At 45.4% G+C, this 20,695-nt stretch overlaps 1 protein-coding gene across 1 annotated transcript in view; it reads left to right on the forward strand.

Moving 5' to 3' along the window:
* Positions 1 to 20,695, forward strand: part of LOC144819850 (uncharacterized) — a 444,078-nt gene that overhangs the window by 99,673 nt on the left and 323,710 nt on the right. The window contains exons 2-3 of the mRNA XM_078677585.1: positions 18,751 to 18,906; positions 20,310 to 20,440. Coding sequence (XP_078533711.1) covers positions 18,751 to 18,906; positions 20,310 to 20,440 — 287 coding nt within the window. The remainder of the gene's footprint in view (positions 1 to 18,750; positions 18,907 to 20,309; positions 20,441 to 20,695) is intronic.

Here is a 20,695-nt window from a genome sequence, read left to right on the forward strand (position 1 = left end):
GAGGGGAAGGGGAGGACACACGTTCTATCTCGTAGCAGAAGTCTTTTATTCACTTACTGACTCCCTACTAGTGGTCTGTGACGAGCTCGAGCACGAGGAGAAGGTCTCCAGCTTCATGATTAAAAGGCAAAAACTGGTCATTATAAACCTATCTAGCCACTCTGAATTAGTGTCCAACCTTCAGCTGCCCATTCATTCAGGTTGGGAAATCGCTTAAACTGATATTTGTTAGTTGAATACTGCCAATATGTTTGACCGTAGGAGAGCAATCCGGCCGACCAGCAAAAACAAGTCTACTAGGACCTCACTTCATAAGTCATGGCTATGGCATATAAATGTACTCCGCATGCTTCTTTCAGTTGCTCCCATTGAGCATCCCCCTGAAAAACCACTCTGCAGAGTAGTTAAATGGAATTTAAATGGCATTTGGAGGGAGGGTAGGACTCGCTGACTTATTTGCATCACGTAAGTGGACAGTTAAGGAGATCGAGAAGAAATAGCTTTAGATGTTCTGGGTGGCGGTTGGGCATTTTCTATGGAATCTAACCTGGCTGCAGAGGGTTAAGCACCCACATAATGCATACCTGGCAACCACTGTGAAGACCAGTCTGGCGGTGTGGGACCATATTGCTCAGGGGATGGGGAAGAGTGTCCCATCTCCATACACGCCCATACACTGCAACCCTACATTTGCTGCAGCCATGAGAGGTGAGAACTTCTCTCCCTGGGAGAGGGAAAAGTATAGAACGCTGGTGGACTCTTTCCACTAGGACCAGATGAAGCTCTTCACACAGAGCAAAATAGATTTTGGTATATTTTTAAACATATGGGCTCCAATATTGCCACCTCCAGCACTGGGCTCTCCATCCTCCTAATGCAAAAGTGGGTACCGTACCTCTAATCCAGTTTGAAAAACTTGTTCGAACTCCTGCAGGTTTCATGGGCCTAGTTTCCATTCTTTACTGAGCATTCCAACTCTGTGAACCTGTGGGGAAGTGACCTTACCGGCAGAGGTGCGGAAGACTTCTTAAGGTTCTGATTGCAAACTAATCATGGGCAGAGCTCTGGACTGACATTCCTATGATCTACAGAAGCATCAGTCCAAGGGAATCTGCCTAAAAACTTGTGCCTCTGTGGGATTCCCATCTGCCCCGAATGACTGCTGGAGGTCTTGCTGGGATAGGGGATTCCTTCTTAACATATTGCGCACCTGTTCAGTCATCCAGACTTTTTAGATAGAGGTTCCATCTCTTATTAAGGGGGTCTTGTGCTTTTTTCATTCCGTTTGAACTACCACTCCCCATTCCGGGGGTAATTATTACATAGTGCTAGGTGTTACTCCTAATCATTTTGGGGCAGGGAGGCCATGTATAGCCCTATTCTGGAAGGAGGGAGAACCCTTAACCATTACGTTCTAGATTAAATGATTGACATTTTCTAGTAATGGTATTGCTAACAATTTACTTCTGACCGAAAGCAAATTCACAATGAAGTAGAACCACTGGTAAGTTACTTTTCTAAAGTGGAACATCTTTGCTTCACAGGGACCTTCAAATATTTGACTAACATCAGAAGAGCTACCTGCCGTAGGTGCTTCTCTTATTCCCAAACTATGACAATTTACCTCTATGTACTTGTGAGGTACAGAAATGAGTGCCTGTAAACTTAGCATTTTGTTGTGTTGGTAGGGTGTGGGGAGGAGAGTGGGGAAAGTTGACTCCATGAAAAATCTGAGAATGTTGATTACTTATCTGCTTACTTAGTACATGAAAACTCAGTGGCAAGAGTATGAAAAACTATGTAACTTAAAGCCAATAAAAGAATGACCGCAAAATAATGTACTAATCTTGGACTACAATCTATACCATTTGTCACCTGGGTCAGTTCAATTTCCCTCAACAGAAATACTAATTATTAGGTTGGCCAACAAAACAGAATAGAATGAGATTGCTCAAATCTCACGAGTTACACCTATCACTAAATGAGCGGCAGATAGAAGTGTGAAATTTGCATAAGTTGATTTTGTGTAAGTACATAAAATTTCAGAAAGGTTACGAAAAATGCAGTTCCTCCATTTGGGCTATCTGTTAAAGCAAAATGCTTCCTTGCATAATTTTTTTTTAAAGCAAGGAATTATTTTGTGCTAAGAATTGTGCAAAAAACGCAATTCCTGTGAACATCTTTGTAGATCATGATACGTCCACCATTTAGTCCATACTTACTCGTATTTATAAGGATATCCCCTTGCAGCATGAACTGTTTCTTCCATCTTGGCTCACCGTTCCATGCCATTCGCCCAGATAATCAAGGGGAATTCCATTACTTGGCTATCTCTTTGCTGGTAGTGTGCCTAATCCCACCAAAGTCCTGTCGTCTCAGGGATCCGCCAGGTCGTCCAGGTTACCCAGAAATGCCATCTTGGGGTTACCTCAATATGTGTTCCCACCAGGCAAGTTAGCATGGACGTGATGGTCTCCCGACGTGATGGTCTCCCAGTATCTGTGAATGACAGAATTGGACCACACCATGTGCTAGAAATCTCCCCTGGGGTCCTGGCATCTGGCGCAAGCTAGGAATGTGCGCACTCGGTCCTTCCACAAACAGAGGGGCATAAGGTACGCTTGGTGTAGAAACTTAAAACAGTAAAAGCCCAATTTAGTCCCAGCCCCGAAAGCCCTCCAGTTCGCCACTTGCCCTCCCACAGGGGAGTCTCAAGTGAGAATTTGTGATCACACCCGATCCATCGCAGTGCTGCTCTCCATACCTGGAACACCAGCTGGGTCAGTTCCAGAAGGGTAGTTGGCATGGGTACCCCGTAGAGGATGCCTGTTACGTTGTTTAAATCTAGTAGGGCCAGTTCTCCCCGATAAGCTGGGTCCCCCCATCCCCTGTGCATCCAGTCGTTGATCGCCAGAAGCTGAGCGGCCCATTAATAGAGATGCATGCCGGCCATACCGAGCCCTCCCTCATAAACTGTAAGAACACCTGTGCCAAGGTATACTTTTAGGGGTTGGTGTGTGCATATAAACCCCCACCCCATAGCTCCCGGTGACTTGAACCAAGAATGTAGAATGTGGAGGGGATAGTTCTGCAGGGAATACAGGAATAGCAGGAGGAGAATAATTTTAAAGGGCTATTCTACCCGTAAGAGTTTGAGGTACTTTGTACCACTAAGCCAAATCTTCTCGGGCCTTCCACACTAGCGGGCACAGGTTGAGACTCCAGGTGAGATTTGGCTCCCAGTCGATATGAGCCTGTAGATACAAAATGCTAAGACTGCGTATGGAACTCTCCAGGTGCCAGGTCTCATCTCTGTGGTTCCCTGTGTTGGGTCCAGAAAGGACTTGTCCCAATTGACTCCTTTGCCAGAAGCTGTTCCCTGTAAAAAATGATAAATACATGACGGATGGACAAAAAGAAATGCATACTTTTTAACAGTTGCTGAATGGCGACATGCGCCTGAAAAACGGAGGGACCAGGTGCTTAATAGCATCCTAAAATGTATGCATTTCTTTTTACTTCAGATAAACACCATAATTTTTGCAGGACTACCATTTGAATCACTGGTTTTCCGAATAGTGTGTGTGCTTTGTTTTGTGTATGTCCGTCATGTATTTGACATTTTTTACAGGGCACGGCACCCGCATAGAATGACCTTTTGTGTCTAGAGAGTGTAATTTACACTTTTTTAGGTCACTATAGAACCATGCTGGATATTACAATTGAAGTACCACATGTGTTTTTTCTTTTCCTTGTGTTCTTCTCTCCTTTCAGGTCCTCATTGTAGACACTTTACATTTAGGTCCTCATTGTAGGCACTTTGAGAGTTTTTGAGATGAATAGGCACACTTAGCTGTTCATATTACTGGTAATTAAACCCATTTCAGACGTGAGTAAGGTGGGATCTGTGCACCCCGTCCTGAAGAAGAAGCCTAGCTTCGAAACATCGCGACACACTAGTGAGGTATTGTACATGAAATACATATATACCTCCACCACACTCCTTTTAATATTACCAGCATGAAGGCTGGATAAAATTCATTTAGACCCCACATGCCAGGTGTTTTTTAACACTCGCACGTTTATTCACTCCTGACCCCACCACTCACATAGTAATTCACACCCTCACGCACCACACAGAGTTTACAACAGAGCTCCAGCGTAGTTGCTGGTTAGTAGCACGCCGCATTCCGTAGAGGGATGTGAAGACCCCTATGATGAAGCATGACACCAAGGGACATTGTCGCAGGGTTTCTGTTCTCACACAGAACTGTGCACAGAGGAGTGGAACCTCGGCGAATTAGGGTGACCCAAAACACACCTTAGTACCCAACTCACCCCTTACCGAGCTAGCTACAGTGTCTCATTGGACATATCAAACTCCCAATGTTTAGACAAACCAGAACATGAACTTACTGTACCTCAGGGTACGTGGAACTCATGAACACTCTTTCGTTATATTATCATTACAAACCAGAACATGGAGTAAAGAAGACACATGTGCATTTGAAATGTTTATTTACTAATGCCGTCTTCTCAGGCGCAGTATCTTAGATAATACAAGTATACTTATTATCAGTAGCAAAATTACCAGCATAGTTACTAAGACATAAAAAGCGAATGGTGACAGCATGTCAACATACTGTAATGAATAAGAGTTAACAACACTTATATCTCACCCTCCCTAACACATATATTATATTATTAGCTAAGAAGGTCTCTTTGGGTTGTTTTAGGGCGGGCCCATACCTTAGTGTCCTAGCATGAAGGAATCACATCAGCATACACCAGCTCTCTCTGCATGTGCACCGCATCAAGTGTGTTCTATGTGCCTCGTGCAAAGCAATATCAATCCCGCCTGAAGCCAGAGTTGGCAAAGGCTGCACTTGTGTTATGACTATGAAGGCGTGGAGATCAGACCTCATAACAATTCCATATCGTGTTGTTCCTGAAACTTCAGCACTCTTCGTGCAGACATAGTTTATTAAGCAAAGCTGATATCAGAGCAATAACATATTATTCTCACATACACCACGGCAAACTACTAGGTTGAAAGCTAAGTCAACAATTAAGTGTTGTGTGCAGAAGTTGCAAGACAGAAAAATGGCGTTTAAACCTCAAATGTACCTATGCTAACTTAACACGATATAAGGATATACAGGAGCTACATGACACACCCCCATGATCCGAGAACGGACTAAATATGATAACAGAAGTGCCATCTCATGAGAGCAGAACTCAACAGTAAACGAGCATGAATCGAAACCAAACATTAAAAACTAATGCTAAAAAATAGCCCAAAAATATAACATGGCTCAAGCCAATGGGCACGGAAATAATAAAAAAAAATTGACAAATAAGTCAATAAAAACAATGAAATGCTATCAATCAGCACGTCAATCCGAGGCAGTGTCTATGATAAAACTGTATATGAAAAGTAAGCAGCAACAGCCTCCAATAGGAAATCACTGTCCTCATCCGAAAACAGTTCAGCCATCCAATTTAAAAGATGAAAAGAACATACGTGTTCTCCCAGCACCGGATCCTCTATAACCATCAGAGGACAGCTCGGTGGGTTTTCAAGAACACTTAAGTCCAAGAAATTCTGTGCTGCCGACAATATATCCCAGGGACCCATTAGTCCATGCGCCACTGCTAAGGCCATAATCCTCTCGTCAGAACAAACCAACTCGTGAGCAATGATAGGACTCATCAGCTGATTAAAATAGACGTCAGGAGAAACCGGTCCGCAGAGACCCAAATCAATGGCCCAATGGAAATCACAGGTCAGGCAGTGAAATACAGGCTGGACACAGGTGAAGTAGGAGAATCGAAAAGATAATCCATATGTCGTGCTCAATATCGCCAACGGCAGTGTGCCATAATATTCAAGCATGCGGTTGCGAAACTGCGTCAGTAGCTGTTGCGCGGGGTCTTGCACAGGAAGGACATCCATATTTAAAGAGACAAAAAACCACTAGTGCGCCAGCTGCTAATGCAAATAAAAACGGGAACCCTCCAAACAAGGATGAAAAAATAGAATGGAAGAAAGCAGGGATGACTCCAAAAATCTTTTCAAAGGAAGTCACGAGACCACTGTTAACAACTTTAAAAAAATGTGCAAGGCCTTTTGTGGAGGATGCGTTAAAGATAGTTCGAACCATCGCTCCGAAATGCAAAGGCAAATCAGTATTCAAAAGAGCCTGAACCTCTGTACGGGTGTTTGCAATGTGAAGCACGAAAGTTTCACGGGCCGAGCTCAAGGCCACCTCTTTCTGGGACAAAAGAGCCCTTATTCTTGCAATGCCGCTGAATTCTGCTCCCAAGGTTGGTATCTGTGGCCAGATGGAAGACTCCCTATGTTCACGTGTGGGAGGATAAAGCACATTTCTGCAGCAAATAACCCGCTCACTTACTGTTACTATGAAAGCTATACCTTTAATTAACCCACAACAGTTTTCATTATTGAGCATTAAATAACTACCATTCTCTAATAATTTAAACGTGGGGATGATAGCAGGAACTGGCGTGCCATGTAAAACGCAAGCCTTATTCGGTCGGTCCTTGTTGCATGAACCGTGTAACTGTATGTGTCTACACATTAAAGAATGATCTAGCGTCTCAGTGCACTCCTCCCCTGTCAGATAAACTTCCTGGTCATCCTTAAAACATCTGTATGTGTATGGCAGTGACCAGACTTCATAAAGGAAACCGCTACCTAAAGGTTCATAACGACCTATGGGCACATATTTCATACAATTTGAAAACTTATATAAAGCAAAAGGCAGCGTTATTAAACCGTGGATAAGCCACGTTGCAGCAGTGGCTTCAGCCACGGAAAAAGGTAAAGATTCTAACCTTTCAATATGTAACATAGAAAAGGAAGCATCACGCATTGAAAGTAAGCGTTGTTTGTCAGTCAAATTAAACGGTGCAAATAAAGAAGAAACGTTCATGTACCCCCAGGGAACTTTACCCATTTTTAGAGTTTGAAGGGTCCATGCAAACTGCATGATTGATCGTAATTGATTTTGACCATGGTATAATACTGACACTTCATCATGTACAATATCGACGACTGACGACACAATATTATCCAATGTGTAAATTCTAGAGGAAAGCACATTAATGCTATTGTCGACAACTGCAAGCACTTTCTCAAGATTTGCTTGATCAATAGCCCTAAGGCGTGTAGCAGCCTCAATCTGTGATAGCTTCCAAATTTCATTGTAAACCCCATATAACCACCTTTTCGACCTGCCACTAGCCGGGCCTTTAATGAAATCATTCAAGTCCACGTCTGCATTTAGTTTAGAAAGGTGATCCTTAACCGCAGGTAAAGTTGAATGTTTCAGCCAATTTTGAAACAATTTGCCTACAGAATACGAGGTGACAGTATGACCTAAGTCAAATCGGGGATCAGATCTAACAGTTTTAAAACCGTCAGTTAAATTCAAAAATCTATGTTGGCAAGAATCAGCACTACGGTGCCAAAGCAGCCAACCCTTAGGATTCATACTGGAAATGTTAAAGGAGGAATTAAGAAGTAGAGTCTGTAATTCTCTAATGGACAACTGAGTAAAATTACTCCAACCATCATATTCCTCCAACTCCGGGAAAGAAGGAGAGTTTAACTTTTTAGAAGTAGCCAATCCAAAGCATGTGGTCTGGGAAATCGTTTCATTCAGAAACAACATATGATTCGGGATGAGACATGCACGGTGCAAAGCCTCAGTGCCTTGTACCTGCCAGGCCCTTGAACCCCAAACTGATTTAAGGTCTATTGTATCCTTCCATAACTCATAGCCTCCAGTAACTAATTGATCAAGGAAGGCCTTCAAATACAACAATTTAGTATCGGTAAGTCTAACCTTGGACATTGGCATTTTTCGAAACTTAAAATAAAAGGACTCGGGATTGGACTGATGAAAGTCAGTGAAGTAAGTATACTTTTTCAGAAATGTTTCAGAACTCCCCTGATGAGGCGCTGGGCAATGTTCCCACTGAGTAAAGTTAACAGTATCCCTTCTGGATGATGTTTTGTGTAAGAAGTGATTGCCATAATGTTGGTAACAGAATAATTCACCATAATTAGCCGATTCTAAATATAAATCCTCAGCATCAAATGCAGCATAGTACTGCAAATCAGAAAATAAACTTTCTACAGCATTGACATCCCAGTCATCAGAACGAATGTTTTGTTTCACCACATCCCCCATATTCACTCTAAGTACATTAGGGACATTAACGACTTCCGTTGGGCCATGAATCTGAAACCGAACTGCATCCCACACGATTCCATCAAGGACAGGCCATGCTGTGATGTTAACCAAAGTCAAGTCTCTTTTAAATCTGTGTGTAGAATGGGACGAGGAAAGCGGGGCCAAAGTTCCATTCAGATGAGTAATGCAAGTTCTCTCCTCGACATAGTGTCCATTCATGATTCGAAAAAAATAAAACACAAAACCAATTGACATAAAAAGGTAAACTGAAAAAAGGACCAGCCAAATGTATGTCCAAGGGGGTATCAAAAAATGTTTTTTAAACAGGCTAGCATAAACTGCAATTCGAGAGGGTTTCTTCGAGGCAAGGGAAGCAGAGTCAAATGAAAATCTGGATTCCGTGGCTAAACGTGCTTGCAGGTCAGGCATGGACAAATCAGTGGGGTAGGTATAGTCTATCTCATCAATGTTAGTTCCGGGTAAATTATTTAATAACGGACTGGAAACAGCAGGTAATTCGATGGCCACTTCAGGTTCAATATTAGAAGCAGTGGGCATAACTGAATTTCTCACAATGGAAGGACAGGAAACAGCCGGTGTCATGCTAAGAAGAATCGGCCACTCTGTGTATCTTGACATTGTCAATTGAAATAAACCTGTTTTCCTTACGACCAGGAAGTGGTGGTAAAATGACTGTTCTTGTGCCCTTCACTCCAAGGACTGGAACCGGAGCTCGATAGGAAGGACCAAATTCTTTCTTGTTATCGATTTTCTCGCGAACCAGTTCGCCAACTCGGGGTAGCCAGCCAACTACCGGGATCTGCAATGTTCATCTGCGTCAAAGCAAGTGGCGCGAACCACACAGTCTAGACCGTCAACGTCAGGGACGTACATCTTGATGCCAAAGAGCATTTCGTATGGGGTCCGCCCACCCAGAGACCTTCTAGGGAGATTATTAAGAGCACGCTGCACGCCATAGAGGTGAGCCAGCCAGTTTCTGCCAGTGCCTATAACTCGGGCTGTCAAAGATTGCTTTAAATCACGGTTCATTCGCTCAACTACACTGTTACCCTCAGGGCTGTAGGGAGACGAAAACTTGACTTGGACCCCCAACAAAGTCATGGGATCCTTATACGCCTTAGAGGCGAAAGCCGGACCCTGATCCGAATGGAAGGTACCACAGGCAAAAATCCCTATAAAGACACGCAAATCTCTAATGACAGTCCGTGAATCAGCGCTGGGATGTGGCCATACCCACACAAAGCGTGTGCATGAGTCAACTGCTACTAAGATGTACTTATACGCAGTATCAGATGAAAAAGGACCGCAGTGATCTAAATAAACACAACCTAGCGGTTTATTAGAAATGTACAACTGAGTCTGTGGCGGACGCGTAGCAGTTGAAGGTTTAATCTGCTGGCATATGTCACAAAGAAGGACATAATCACGCGTCTGTTTGTACAGTCCCCGCCACCAGAAACGTTGTTGTAATTGAGTTACAGTGGCTGAGACGCCCGCATGCGCAGACGCCACACCTTCATGTGCCGCTGTAATCAAGTCTGCTCTGCGATCCGAGTTGGGAATCAGCCGTTCCCCAACATTAGGAATTGTCACAAAAGGAACCTTTTCGGAACTTAAGTGGTATTTGTACTTCAAAGGGAATCCCGCAGGATGTTTACTTCCCTTCTCAGAGGCAGCAACTGCCGCCAAGATGTCGCTATCAATCTTGGTTTTCGATCTAGTAACCGCTGCAACTAAGTATGTAGATACTGCTGATTTCGCCGCTTCATCAGCAAGCGAATTGCCAACAGCGTGTACTCCCACGCGCTGATGACCGAGAGTATGAATCACATAAACGAGTGGCAACATAGCCTTAAGCTCTGCCACTCGAACCCAGATCATTTTATGTTTTATTGTGCTACCCTTGGAATCATGAAAATCATTTTGAATCCAAAAGAACAAGTTCTCATTGTAAGACTGGACACAGTAGTAAGAATCACTTACAATCAGAGTAGTAACACTTGGATCTGCGTACTCAAACGCTAGTAAAAGAGCACGAAGCTCAGCCAATTGTGCAGTGCAATCGCCCAGGGGCAACGTGTGTACCTCCCTGGAAATGAATTCATCGTTCAACATAGCACCAACCACAATAGCGCATGCGGAAACGTAGGCATGTTTAGAGCCATGCGCAACCTGCGCCGACCCATCAGTGTAAATGATGCAATGGAAGTCCTCCAAAGGTCGCATAGCCAGAGGAGCAGGATGAACGAACTCATACTGCAAGTACTCTTGCGACCGTAAAGAGGCGTCAAAAATAAACGTGACATCCGTGGACGTCAATGACGCTGCCCATTGAATCCACCGTGGGTGCAAAGCTTTAGAATTTGGTACACTGGCTTTCGTGACTGCCTCCAAATGAGGACAGGGTGTTACCACTAACATGCGCTTCCCCTGTGACAGAGCTCGTTCTTTAAGAATCGCCATCTGTACAGCAGTTAAAACTTTCTCCACAGTGGGAAACCGCAATTCAGCCGAAGTGTACAAGTGTGACTTGTAAGCAATAGGCACTGTGTCTCCTTCATTAAAAGTCAGGTACGTGAAACCCACCGCCCCTGGAATTATTCTTATCACCAGGTTGGCGTGGTCATCACGAGTCAGTAAGTATTCAGAAGCGAGCAGATCAGCCTGCAATGATTGCAGAATGGCCGAATGCTCAGGCAGCCAGCTTGATTTTGAGAAAGTAGGTTGTATCAAAGCATACAAAGGCTTGATACGCTGGGCATATTCCGGAACATAAGTTCTGCCGAAATTCAAGAAGCCCAGCAAAGACTGCAATTTTTTCAGTGTTGTAGGTGCGCGCAACTGTGCGCACTTCTCTAAGAAGTGAGGAGCCAAACCTCTACCTTCATTGTTGAGCTCATAGCCCAAAAACAACACTGTGTGTTCAGCAATGTGCGATTTTGCAAAGTTAAATTTGTAACCCATGTCAGCGAAGTTACAAATAACAGAATTTACACGACACAGATGCTCCCAAATATCGTCGTCTGTGAGATATATGTCATCCACATACGAACAAGCATCCGGGTCGAGTGCCTCCAGAATAGAGACAATGCGAGCGGTAAATATACCAGGACTATTCTTATAGCCCATTGGAAGACGCCGGAATTGTTTTGGACTCCAGCGCTCGTAAAACTGGTCCATTGGGAGCTAAAGCTGTCCAATCTGTGGGCATAAAAACCGTTGGATATGTCAAGCGTTGTCTTGAAACGCTTACGTACGAGACTATCCACAAGGGCAGAGCCGTGAGTATTCTGTACTGCACAGTTACGGCAATGCGAGTTTAAATGCCGGTAATCCAAAACCAAACGATATGATCCGTCAGGTTTGTTCACAGTAAAAAGGGGATTATTCATCGGTGACACACACGTTTCAATAACTCCCTGATATTCCAATTGTTCAAGGATTTCCGCGACGGAAGATTTTGCTTCACGCCTAATGGGATATTGAGGTTGAGGCTGCGGCTGAGACCGCAACTGAATTTCGTGGCAAGGCGACAATTTATCCCAACCACATTGGTTACGGTACAGAGCCGGCGCGAGAGCTCGAGCCCACTCTTCTGCAAAATGCTGCGCATGCTCTTTCGAGACAGTGTTCGCGAAACTGGGGAGGATCACCTCCTCCCCTCGCGGCGCCGCGAGCACAAAAGGTGGGGGCCAGTCAGCCTCCGAAAGTAAAATATCATATGTAGAAGACAGATTTTCCCAAAATACACCTTTAACGGTACGCTGTATGTCACCTTCAATTAACAGGACAATTTCATAAAGTCTTTCAGGGGGAGCAAGTCTCGTATCCGCTGTTTCTATCACAACGTAGACATCAGTCGCTGTCACCCTCAGTAGTGGACGCAGCGCCTCTCTGACTATGGTTATCTCCGCCGCGCTGTCCAGCAAGGTCAGAGCCCACGTCAGATTCCGAAGCCGCGTTCTCACTATCTGTGGCATATCGATGCGCTGTTAAGGCTGCGACTTTCTTTTTCGCAAACTGCGGTCTCTTTGGCGTAGAATCCTCCTGCTTCCATGCGCCTTCTGTCTGGCGGGGCTGGCCACGTCCCTGTTGGCCACCACGTCCCCGTCCGCCTCCTCCTCCACCGGTCTTCGGGGCCGATGAGTCCTGAAAGGAACGAGGAGAGCGTTGATCAGAAACCTGAAATCGATCAGGTGATTTAATCATCGCGCGATCGCGCAAATCATAAACTTTCTCAGCTGGCGCAGGGACTTGTGTTGCAGGATATGATTCCTGAGTTTGCTGCTGTTGCTTCCCCTGTTTCTGTTTCTGAGGCCAATTTTGTTTTTTGGACTTTGGTTGTACATCTGCCGCAGCAGATTGCGCTTGTGGTTGTTTCTTCTCCTTAACCGTGAAGTACTTTAAACCCTTACTTGTGCGACCGATAGTTTTATAAGCGGCCACCACAATCTTCGCCAACTGGCGGGGCTTTTCGGCATCGGGTAACGCTGCCAGTGCATTAAAAACCTGGAAGTTCACAGCATCTCCCTTGACGTTGGAGAGTATGAGATCACTAACAATCTCAAAAGAACCACACAGGCGCATACCCAATTCAACCGCTGCCTCAGGACCGTGATCATCCTGAACACGTTTTATGATCGTAGGCAGTACAGCCATAGATGGGGTGCCGAAACACCTCGCATAAACAGCCGCAAAAGTCTTACCCCAACGTTCACAGTCAACGAGCTCGGGAGTGATATCCTTAGGTAAAGTAATCGTCAACATTCTATGTTTGTCAGCAGGAGTAGAATTGGGAAACACGGCTTCCAGTTGGTCAAATTTCTCGGCCAGCCAAAAAGGAAAATCATCTTTATTATCAGGGCGTTGACCAAAAACCGAATTTACCATAACTGGATTGAGCCGTAAACCACCACGTTCCGTTTGAACGGCCGGACCCCCCGGGGGACCACCCGGGAGATGACGACCTATGTATTGAACCAATGCACGAATCACGGAAATTGAGACTACATGTAGCCTGCGAATTTCTCCAAGGGTACAAGCCCCGTGATTCGGGTGCGGGGTAAAACCACCCAACGCAGGCCAGTTAGTACCTGGAATTGAGAGCGGACCTAACCTCGCAGCGGACAAAGAGTGGGGGAGGGCGCCATCAAACCAAACTCGATGCTGCCAATGATCAATAGGTATTTCCAGTGCCCTGTACGGTGTATATTCAGCCGGGACAGCTGAGGCGGTGTAGGAGTGGAACAAACCAGAAGTCGCGTCCACAGCCGGAAACGTAACCCAAGAGTAAAACAACTCGAAAGGGAACGCCGGATCTGCACCCACCACTAAAATCACAGCCATCCCATCCACCGGGACTTGGTACGTCTGAAGATGTGTGCGCACCGCCACGCGACTATGCTGCGCAATGGCCACCGCCGCCATGACAACACTGGAAACTAGAAAATACAAAGAATACTTTGTAGCACAACTGGGTAGAAATTCAAAGAAACCGTTTAAGAAAGAATCAAGCTTGAATAAGACCTATTTCAAAAAATAGGTAGGTTTCACCGACACCCCGTTTACCGGAAACAGAGGTGAAGGGGTTAAGGTTTGAACGATATACTACTCGAGTGTCATGATATAAGACCACCGAAACCGTTGGGCGCCATGTCGCAGGGTTTCTGTTCTCACACAGAACTGTGCACAGAGGAGTGGAACCTCGGCGAATTAGGGTGACCCAAAACACACCTTAGTACCCAACTCACCCCTTACCGAGCTAGCTACAGTCTCATTGGACATATCAAACTCCCAATGTTTAGACAAACCAGAACATGAACTTACTGTACCTCAGGGTACGTGGAACTCATGAACACTCTTTCGTTATATTATCATTACAAACCAGAACATGGAGTAAAGAAGACACATGTGCATTTGAAATGTTTATTTACTAATGCCGTCTTCTCAGGCGCAGTATCTTAGATAATACAAGTATACTTATTATCAGTAGCAAAATTACCAGCATAGTTACTAAGACATAAAAAGCGAATGGTGACAGCATGTCAACATACTGTAATGAATAAGAGTTAACAACACTTATATCTCACCCTCCCTAACACATATATTATATTATTAGCTAAGAAGGTCTCTTTGGGTTGTTTTAGGGCGGGCCCATACCTTAGTGTCCTAGCATGAAGGAATCACATCAGCATACACCAGCTCTCTCTGCATGTGCACCGCATCAAGTGTGTTCTATGTGCCTCGTGCAAAGCAATATCAATCCCGCCTGAAGCCAGAGTTGGCAAAGGCTGCACTTGTGTTATGACTATGAAGGCGTGGAGATCAGACCTCATAACAATTCCATATCGTGTTGTTCCTGAAACTTCAGCACTCTTCGTGCAGACATAGTTTATTAAGCAAAGCTGATATCAGAGCAATAACATATTATTCTCACATACACCACGGCAAACTACTAGGTTGAAAGCTAAGTCAACAATTAAGTGTCGTGTGCAGAAGTTGCAAGACAGAAAAATGGCGTTTAAACCTCAAATGTACCTATGCTAACTTAACACGATATAAGGATATACAGGAGCTACATGACAACATTTTGGTGTGTGAGGGGTATTTAATGAACACAGTGTATTCCCCACCACTGTAGGGACCATACCCAACACTTCTTTTTGGATTCTCTTTGTTTATGTAAATTGCGGTCGGGGAGACCGAATCCACATTCTCTCCACTCCCTTTTTGTTTTTGTTTGAGTTTCGAGGTAGGCCTAATGCAACAAGTCGAATGCTTTCTGAAATCTGTTAACCTAATAGTTGCTGACCCCCTGAGAAACTTTACACAGTCGAGTGCCAACTGCACCCTCCGGATACAGTGCCTTGCATTACAGTGAGAAATAAACCTGCATTGGTCTGGGTGGCCTAGCTGGGGTGTCCTTTGCAGGAGACGATTGAAAAAACCATTCGCATGGAATTTGAGCTTTGTATTAATTGGCGAAATGGGCAGTGTGAGTTCAATGACAGCCTTGACTTGGGCAGGATAACCAGAGATGCCAGATCTCTGTCCTAAGGAAAATTGCCATTCTAAATTGACTCTGTAAATAAGTCCGAGATGAGGGGGAAGGGAAAAACCTTCGATCTGAGTCGCCAGTAGTATTCTGCCGGGAACCCACCCGGGCCCAGTGTCTTCCTGGAATTTAGATCCGATGGGGCTTCACGCACTACTTCAGTTTGAATGCGTGGTCCAGTGCTGTTCACTCCACTGCAGTCAGTCGAGGCATTGGGAGGTCTGCGACTAATGGAGTGGCAGACTCTCGTTCTGAGCCTGCCCATTCTACGTAGAGCTCTTCGCAGTACTAAGCAAATGCTACTGTAATCCCCCGTAGTACCCCACTACTCACCTGGCCCTATACAATATGCGAGGCACCACTCTAGTGGCCATACAATGCAAACGTTTACTTGATTTGTCCCCCCCCCCCCCCATTCATACATCCTCCGAATGGAGGCCGTCCACCATTTACGTGCGTCCTCCAGGGATAGCTGCAGCAGGAACGTCCTGTCAATCGTCAATTGACACTGCATCAGATCTGTACATGGGCTCTGGTCCTCCCTCTCCCGCGCCAGAATGGAGGCCTCTAGATCATTAATTTGGGCCAATTGTTCAGTCCCCGCCCCTGTCCAGGGAGCAGGCCCCTACCCCTACCCCGGCCGCAAAAACGCTTGGAGTGACCCTGAACAGCGACCTCTCCTTAAACTCAAGTGGGTCAAGTGGTCTCCAAGTGTTTTTTCCAGCTCAGGAAAATCCGGAAGGTGTGACGTTTTTTCACTCCTGCAGCCATAACCCAGGTGGTGATTACCACGGTCTTGTCCCACCTGGATTATGCAAATTCCATATATCTAGGCCTTCCCCTCTATCTCCTCAGGCGCCTCCAGATGGTCCAGAATTACGCAGGCAGGTTAATTACGGTGCAACCCAGATGGCACTCAGCTTCTCCTCTGCTTAGGGACCTCCACTGGCTCCCCCTGGCCCAACGTTGTTCCTTTAAAACTGGTTGCATGATTTTTAAATCTCTCCACTGCAAAAGCCCTAAATTCATAGACCATATTCTCACCAGGTACACCCCTTCCCGTAATCTGCGCTCTGCGCACCAAGCTCTCCTCCAGACACCTGCCTTCAAACGCAAACGTACTGGTGGCTGCAGATTTGCGGTTCTTGCATCTCGCCTTTGGAACACCTTCCCCATTGAGATCAGATCATGCCCAGACCTCTTGTCTTTTAGGAAAGCCTTGAAAACATGGCTTTTTAAACAAGCTTATCACTGATCGTCTTCCCCTCCCGCCGTCAGGATTTGTTTTCTGTCTACTCTAGCGCCAGGAAACCAACGGGTGGCAGCGCGCTCAATAAATATTTTTTAACATTAACATCCCCCCTCATTGTGGCCTTGCAATCCCCCCACAGTGGTCCCAGGCGGGTCCACAGTACCTTTATTTTATTTATTATTATTTTTTTTTTTGAAAACCTTTATTTGGAGAAACAAAGAGAGACATGCGCAGGCCCACAACCACCATGGCCGGCCGCAAAGCAGTCAGTTAAAAACCGGAGAAATGCATACCAATCGGCAAACAGGATATGTTAAAAGACTCCAGATACGGTGGCGGGGATTGTAACAAAGGATAGGAGGTTTCCGTTTTAAAGTTTAAAGAAGAGTAGGGGCCGCCACCACAAGAATTTAGCACCTCACGTAAAAACCATAAGAAACAAGGGGGACATACCCCAATGGCTAACTGAGGCAGGCAATGACTATAGCGACTAAGCATTCAAGGCAACCGAGACTGTAATATCAAACAACAGGTCATGATACAATAAACAGCATACCCGGATACCACCCCAGAAATCCCACCCCAAAGAAGGGAGAGATAGGGGCTTAAGAAGATGCCCGAAAAAGAAATAAGGTGCAAGACCAAGGGACAGCCAGCCCTACGAAAGAGGAAAGAACCCTCCCAAAGCTAGAAAAGAGCGAAAGGGACCATAGAACAAAATAAACTAAAATAACAAACCCCCACAGTACCTTTATTAATGTCAAGGAATACTTTCAGTTTTTCAGGATAAACTCAGAATACTGTTAATTAGTAAGCCAGGCATTAAGTCACCACACTGGGTGTTCCCCAGTGTCCGGTGCCCTGAAGTGTATTACCACCAGTGCATGGTCTGAGATTCTGGGAGGGGTGGGGGGTTGATCTTCTACCCTGTAGTATGTAGGAGGTCCGAAGCTGGGAGTAACAAATCTATGCTGGACAACGAGCAGTGTGTTGCTGATGCATGATGATATTTGCGTCTGTCGGGGTTCCAGATGTGCCAGAGTAGCTGAGACCCAGCCCTGCCACCCAATCTGCCTACCCCTCCTGTGTCCCGGAGGGCCACCTGTAGGCTTGTACCAGTCTTGCTTGTCCAAGACATCATTTACGTCACCCCTACTATTGTCACCCCAAGGGGCAAGGCGCCTAATGACTCCCTAAGGGTCAGCATTGTGGATGGATGGATGTATGGCTGGTGGGACATACACGCTAGCCAAGCTGTAAGGGGTACCCTCTATGGAGCCCTTGAGTATCACATATCGACCTTGGGCATCTTTTGTGACCTCAGTCACTAACAGTGGCGGGGTTCTGTGCAACAGGATAACCACCCCCGTGATCCTCTGACGTAACCCGCATATAACACCTTGTCATACTCTCTACTGGTAAGAAACGGGCAGCTGTGCCCCTGCAGGTGCGTTTCTTGAAACATCAGGACTGTCTGGCAGTACCATTGAGCAAATTGTAGTGTGCTCCGCCTCTTAATCCGGTCAAATAGCCTATTAACATTCTATGCCATAATCAATAGTGTCCCCATGGAGGCGAGTGTGGTAAAGCTAACTGCGTTTCGTTGTGTGGTGGCATCCATCCCCAAGTGAAGAGGCCGTTAGAAGAACCAGGTGGGAGTTTGGTGTGCCGCAAGTTGTACAAGTCCATGAAGGCCATGGCCTTACACAATCAGCGAGCCGGTCAGGCCCCATACCGACCTGTTGGCGGCACACCTCCCCTTGGGAGAGTGGTCCCTCAGCGGTGTCTGGCAGAAACTCTTTGGCGCACATCTGCCATCATGGCCGCCCAAGTCACACCCCCTGGTTTGATCTTGTTTAAGTTTATTTCCATGACAACTCTTGGCAACTCATGGCACCTATTGTGCTAATTGCACTTTGAATAGTACTTTTTTGCTCTGTGAATTAGATGTGATCATGCTTTTCATCCACCAGCCTCACTTATCTGGTGGTGAGCAATATCTCCAAGGGGTCTTGGAAAGCAGCTGACTTAGTGGCTTCCAGCTCACTTGAGGATGTGCCACTTTTCTTCCCAAATCTCTCTTAATTGGGAGGTGGTTGGCTAGCTATTGAGGTCTTGTACAGAATTGCTGTCACTCTCGCACTGTGACCTGTAAACTCTATAAAATATTGGTGAAAATGTGTTAAATTGTGTGTCTACAGATTTCCCAAGAGAATTTGAAGTTAGGATGGATGTCCCTCATCACCGCAGGGGATCTCTTTGTGACCGACATTGTAACATCAACCATCCAGTGGACCTGGGGGATACTCATTCCGGATCTCACCAACACAGTCTGCTGACTCCCAGGATAGTTCCAGGTCAGGACATTTTGTTGAGACCTACCTTGTGTCCAGTTCACAAAGTTCCTGGTTTTTTTTGGAGATGTTCACCTATGAAAATGCAAAAAACAGTGAGAAACACTAGCTTTCTGTAGCTTGCTTCTGGATACCATTTGTGCCAATGGGGGCTATTACAGTTCTAGTACAGTGTCTGACGGAGCCGACAGAGTTTGGGTGTGGTAGGAATCACCAACTTGAACACTTTCCACAGTCCCTTGATGGAAGGTGTGGACTGCTGTAAGAAACTCGAGTGTGGTTGTGAACAAATGGAAAACAGAAGCCTAGAGCGTTCTATATTGTATATGCCTGCTGTGGAATGGACTAAGGTGGGGGCTATTTTGAGCATATGAAGATTCGTAGAGAGCTGTACGTGGGGGTGCCTAGAGGAAACCCATCAGAAGTGTCATATGTCCTGTGCAGCCCTATTGTCATTTTCCCTATGTTAGCATGAGCATGTTGCAGACTGCTCTCTGCTTTGCGCACATTACTACACCAACGTATTTTGCTTGGTGCCACTTTCACAGTCTCTGCTGTTTTCATATTGTGTTCTTTCCTGGAATTTAGGCTGTACACTGTAGACTAGGTCGAACAACAATGCCACTTGTTCTGTTCTGGTCAAGCCCTAGCACCTAGACAAAACATGAAAATGCAGCTGTTTGGGAACACATATTTTGGTAATATAGTTATGCACAGATAGGTAACACACATACATGGAGAGGGACCTTTCCAGGGAAAAGATTGTGATAGCACCTGAGATGTAGAACTTTCATCTGTGTTTGCTAAGGTTCGGGATCTACTGCTAACCCCCAGAGATCTTCTGATATATAATAATTTTGCGTCTGTGGAAGAGGAGGGAGGTTAGGCTACCCTGTCTTATATAATGACTGATCCGTTTATGATTTATGGACTACTTGCTATGCAGACCGTATTGGTTACATTTTCTTACTTATTGTGGCACATATACTGCATAGTAGAACACTATAGTTAAAATAAACATTTTAAACTTTCTTTATGTCTCTGAACTTATTCTGGACTAGTACGAGTGTGAGAACTTAAGGATGTGTCCTGCAACCGCGATCCCTGAAATGGGTCGGAGTATTGTGTTCTGGAGTGTCTAATCACTTGTTCCTCTGTGAGTGAGTAGGAGGGCAAGTAAGACACTATAGCTAGTTGGTCTCGTGCTCATGGGTACTAAGGTGGTAGGATGACTCAGTCCCTGCCTACTAAGGTTCCGTGGTCCCAAGCATAATTCTGTGACTCAGCAGAATCCCTGCATCAGAAGGCCCATGCAGAGGGGACATTTTGTATGTCTTGGTGGAGCCTTTTGCATTATGGTGTTCTTTCACTTATTTTCTCTTCCCCCTTCCCCACCCTGTCTGCAGTGACATCGTCCACACCGTCCCATTGTGCTCACCACTTGAATGATGCTGAGGTCTGTGAAGGCTGCCTCACCAAAACCACTATCACTGCTGAGAACGAGGTGGAAGCGCTCAAGCAATCCAACAATTACAAGGTTCAGTTGTTCTCTGTTTTCCATTTGAACACCATCTGTATACTGTTTGTGTATGCTATTTATTGGTTAATCTTTCCACAAGTAATGTTTGTTTTCTAAGTTTTCTTGACATTGCTCTGTGCGGCAGGAGAGAAATCCTTGGTCATTTACCCAGTGAAAAATCTAAAAAATGTTTAATACTCCAGGTGCTGCAAATTAAACATGTTGACATGTGAGTGTAGGTAGGTGTGTGTGTGTGTGTAGCTGTGTGTGTGT

The sequence above is a fragment of the Lissotriton helveticus genome, chromosome 1_1 (assembly GCF_964261635.1).
Source record: "Lissotriton helveticus chromosome 1_1, aLisHel1.1, whole genome shotgun sequence".
Classification (NCBI taxonomy): domain Eukaryota; kingdom Metazoa; phylum Chordata; class Amphibia; order Caudata; family Salamandridae; genus Lissotriton; species Lissotriton helveticus.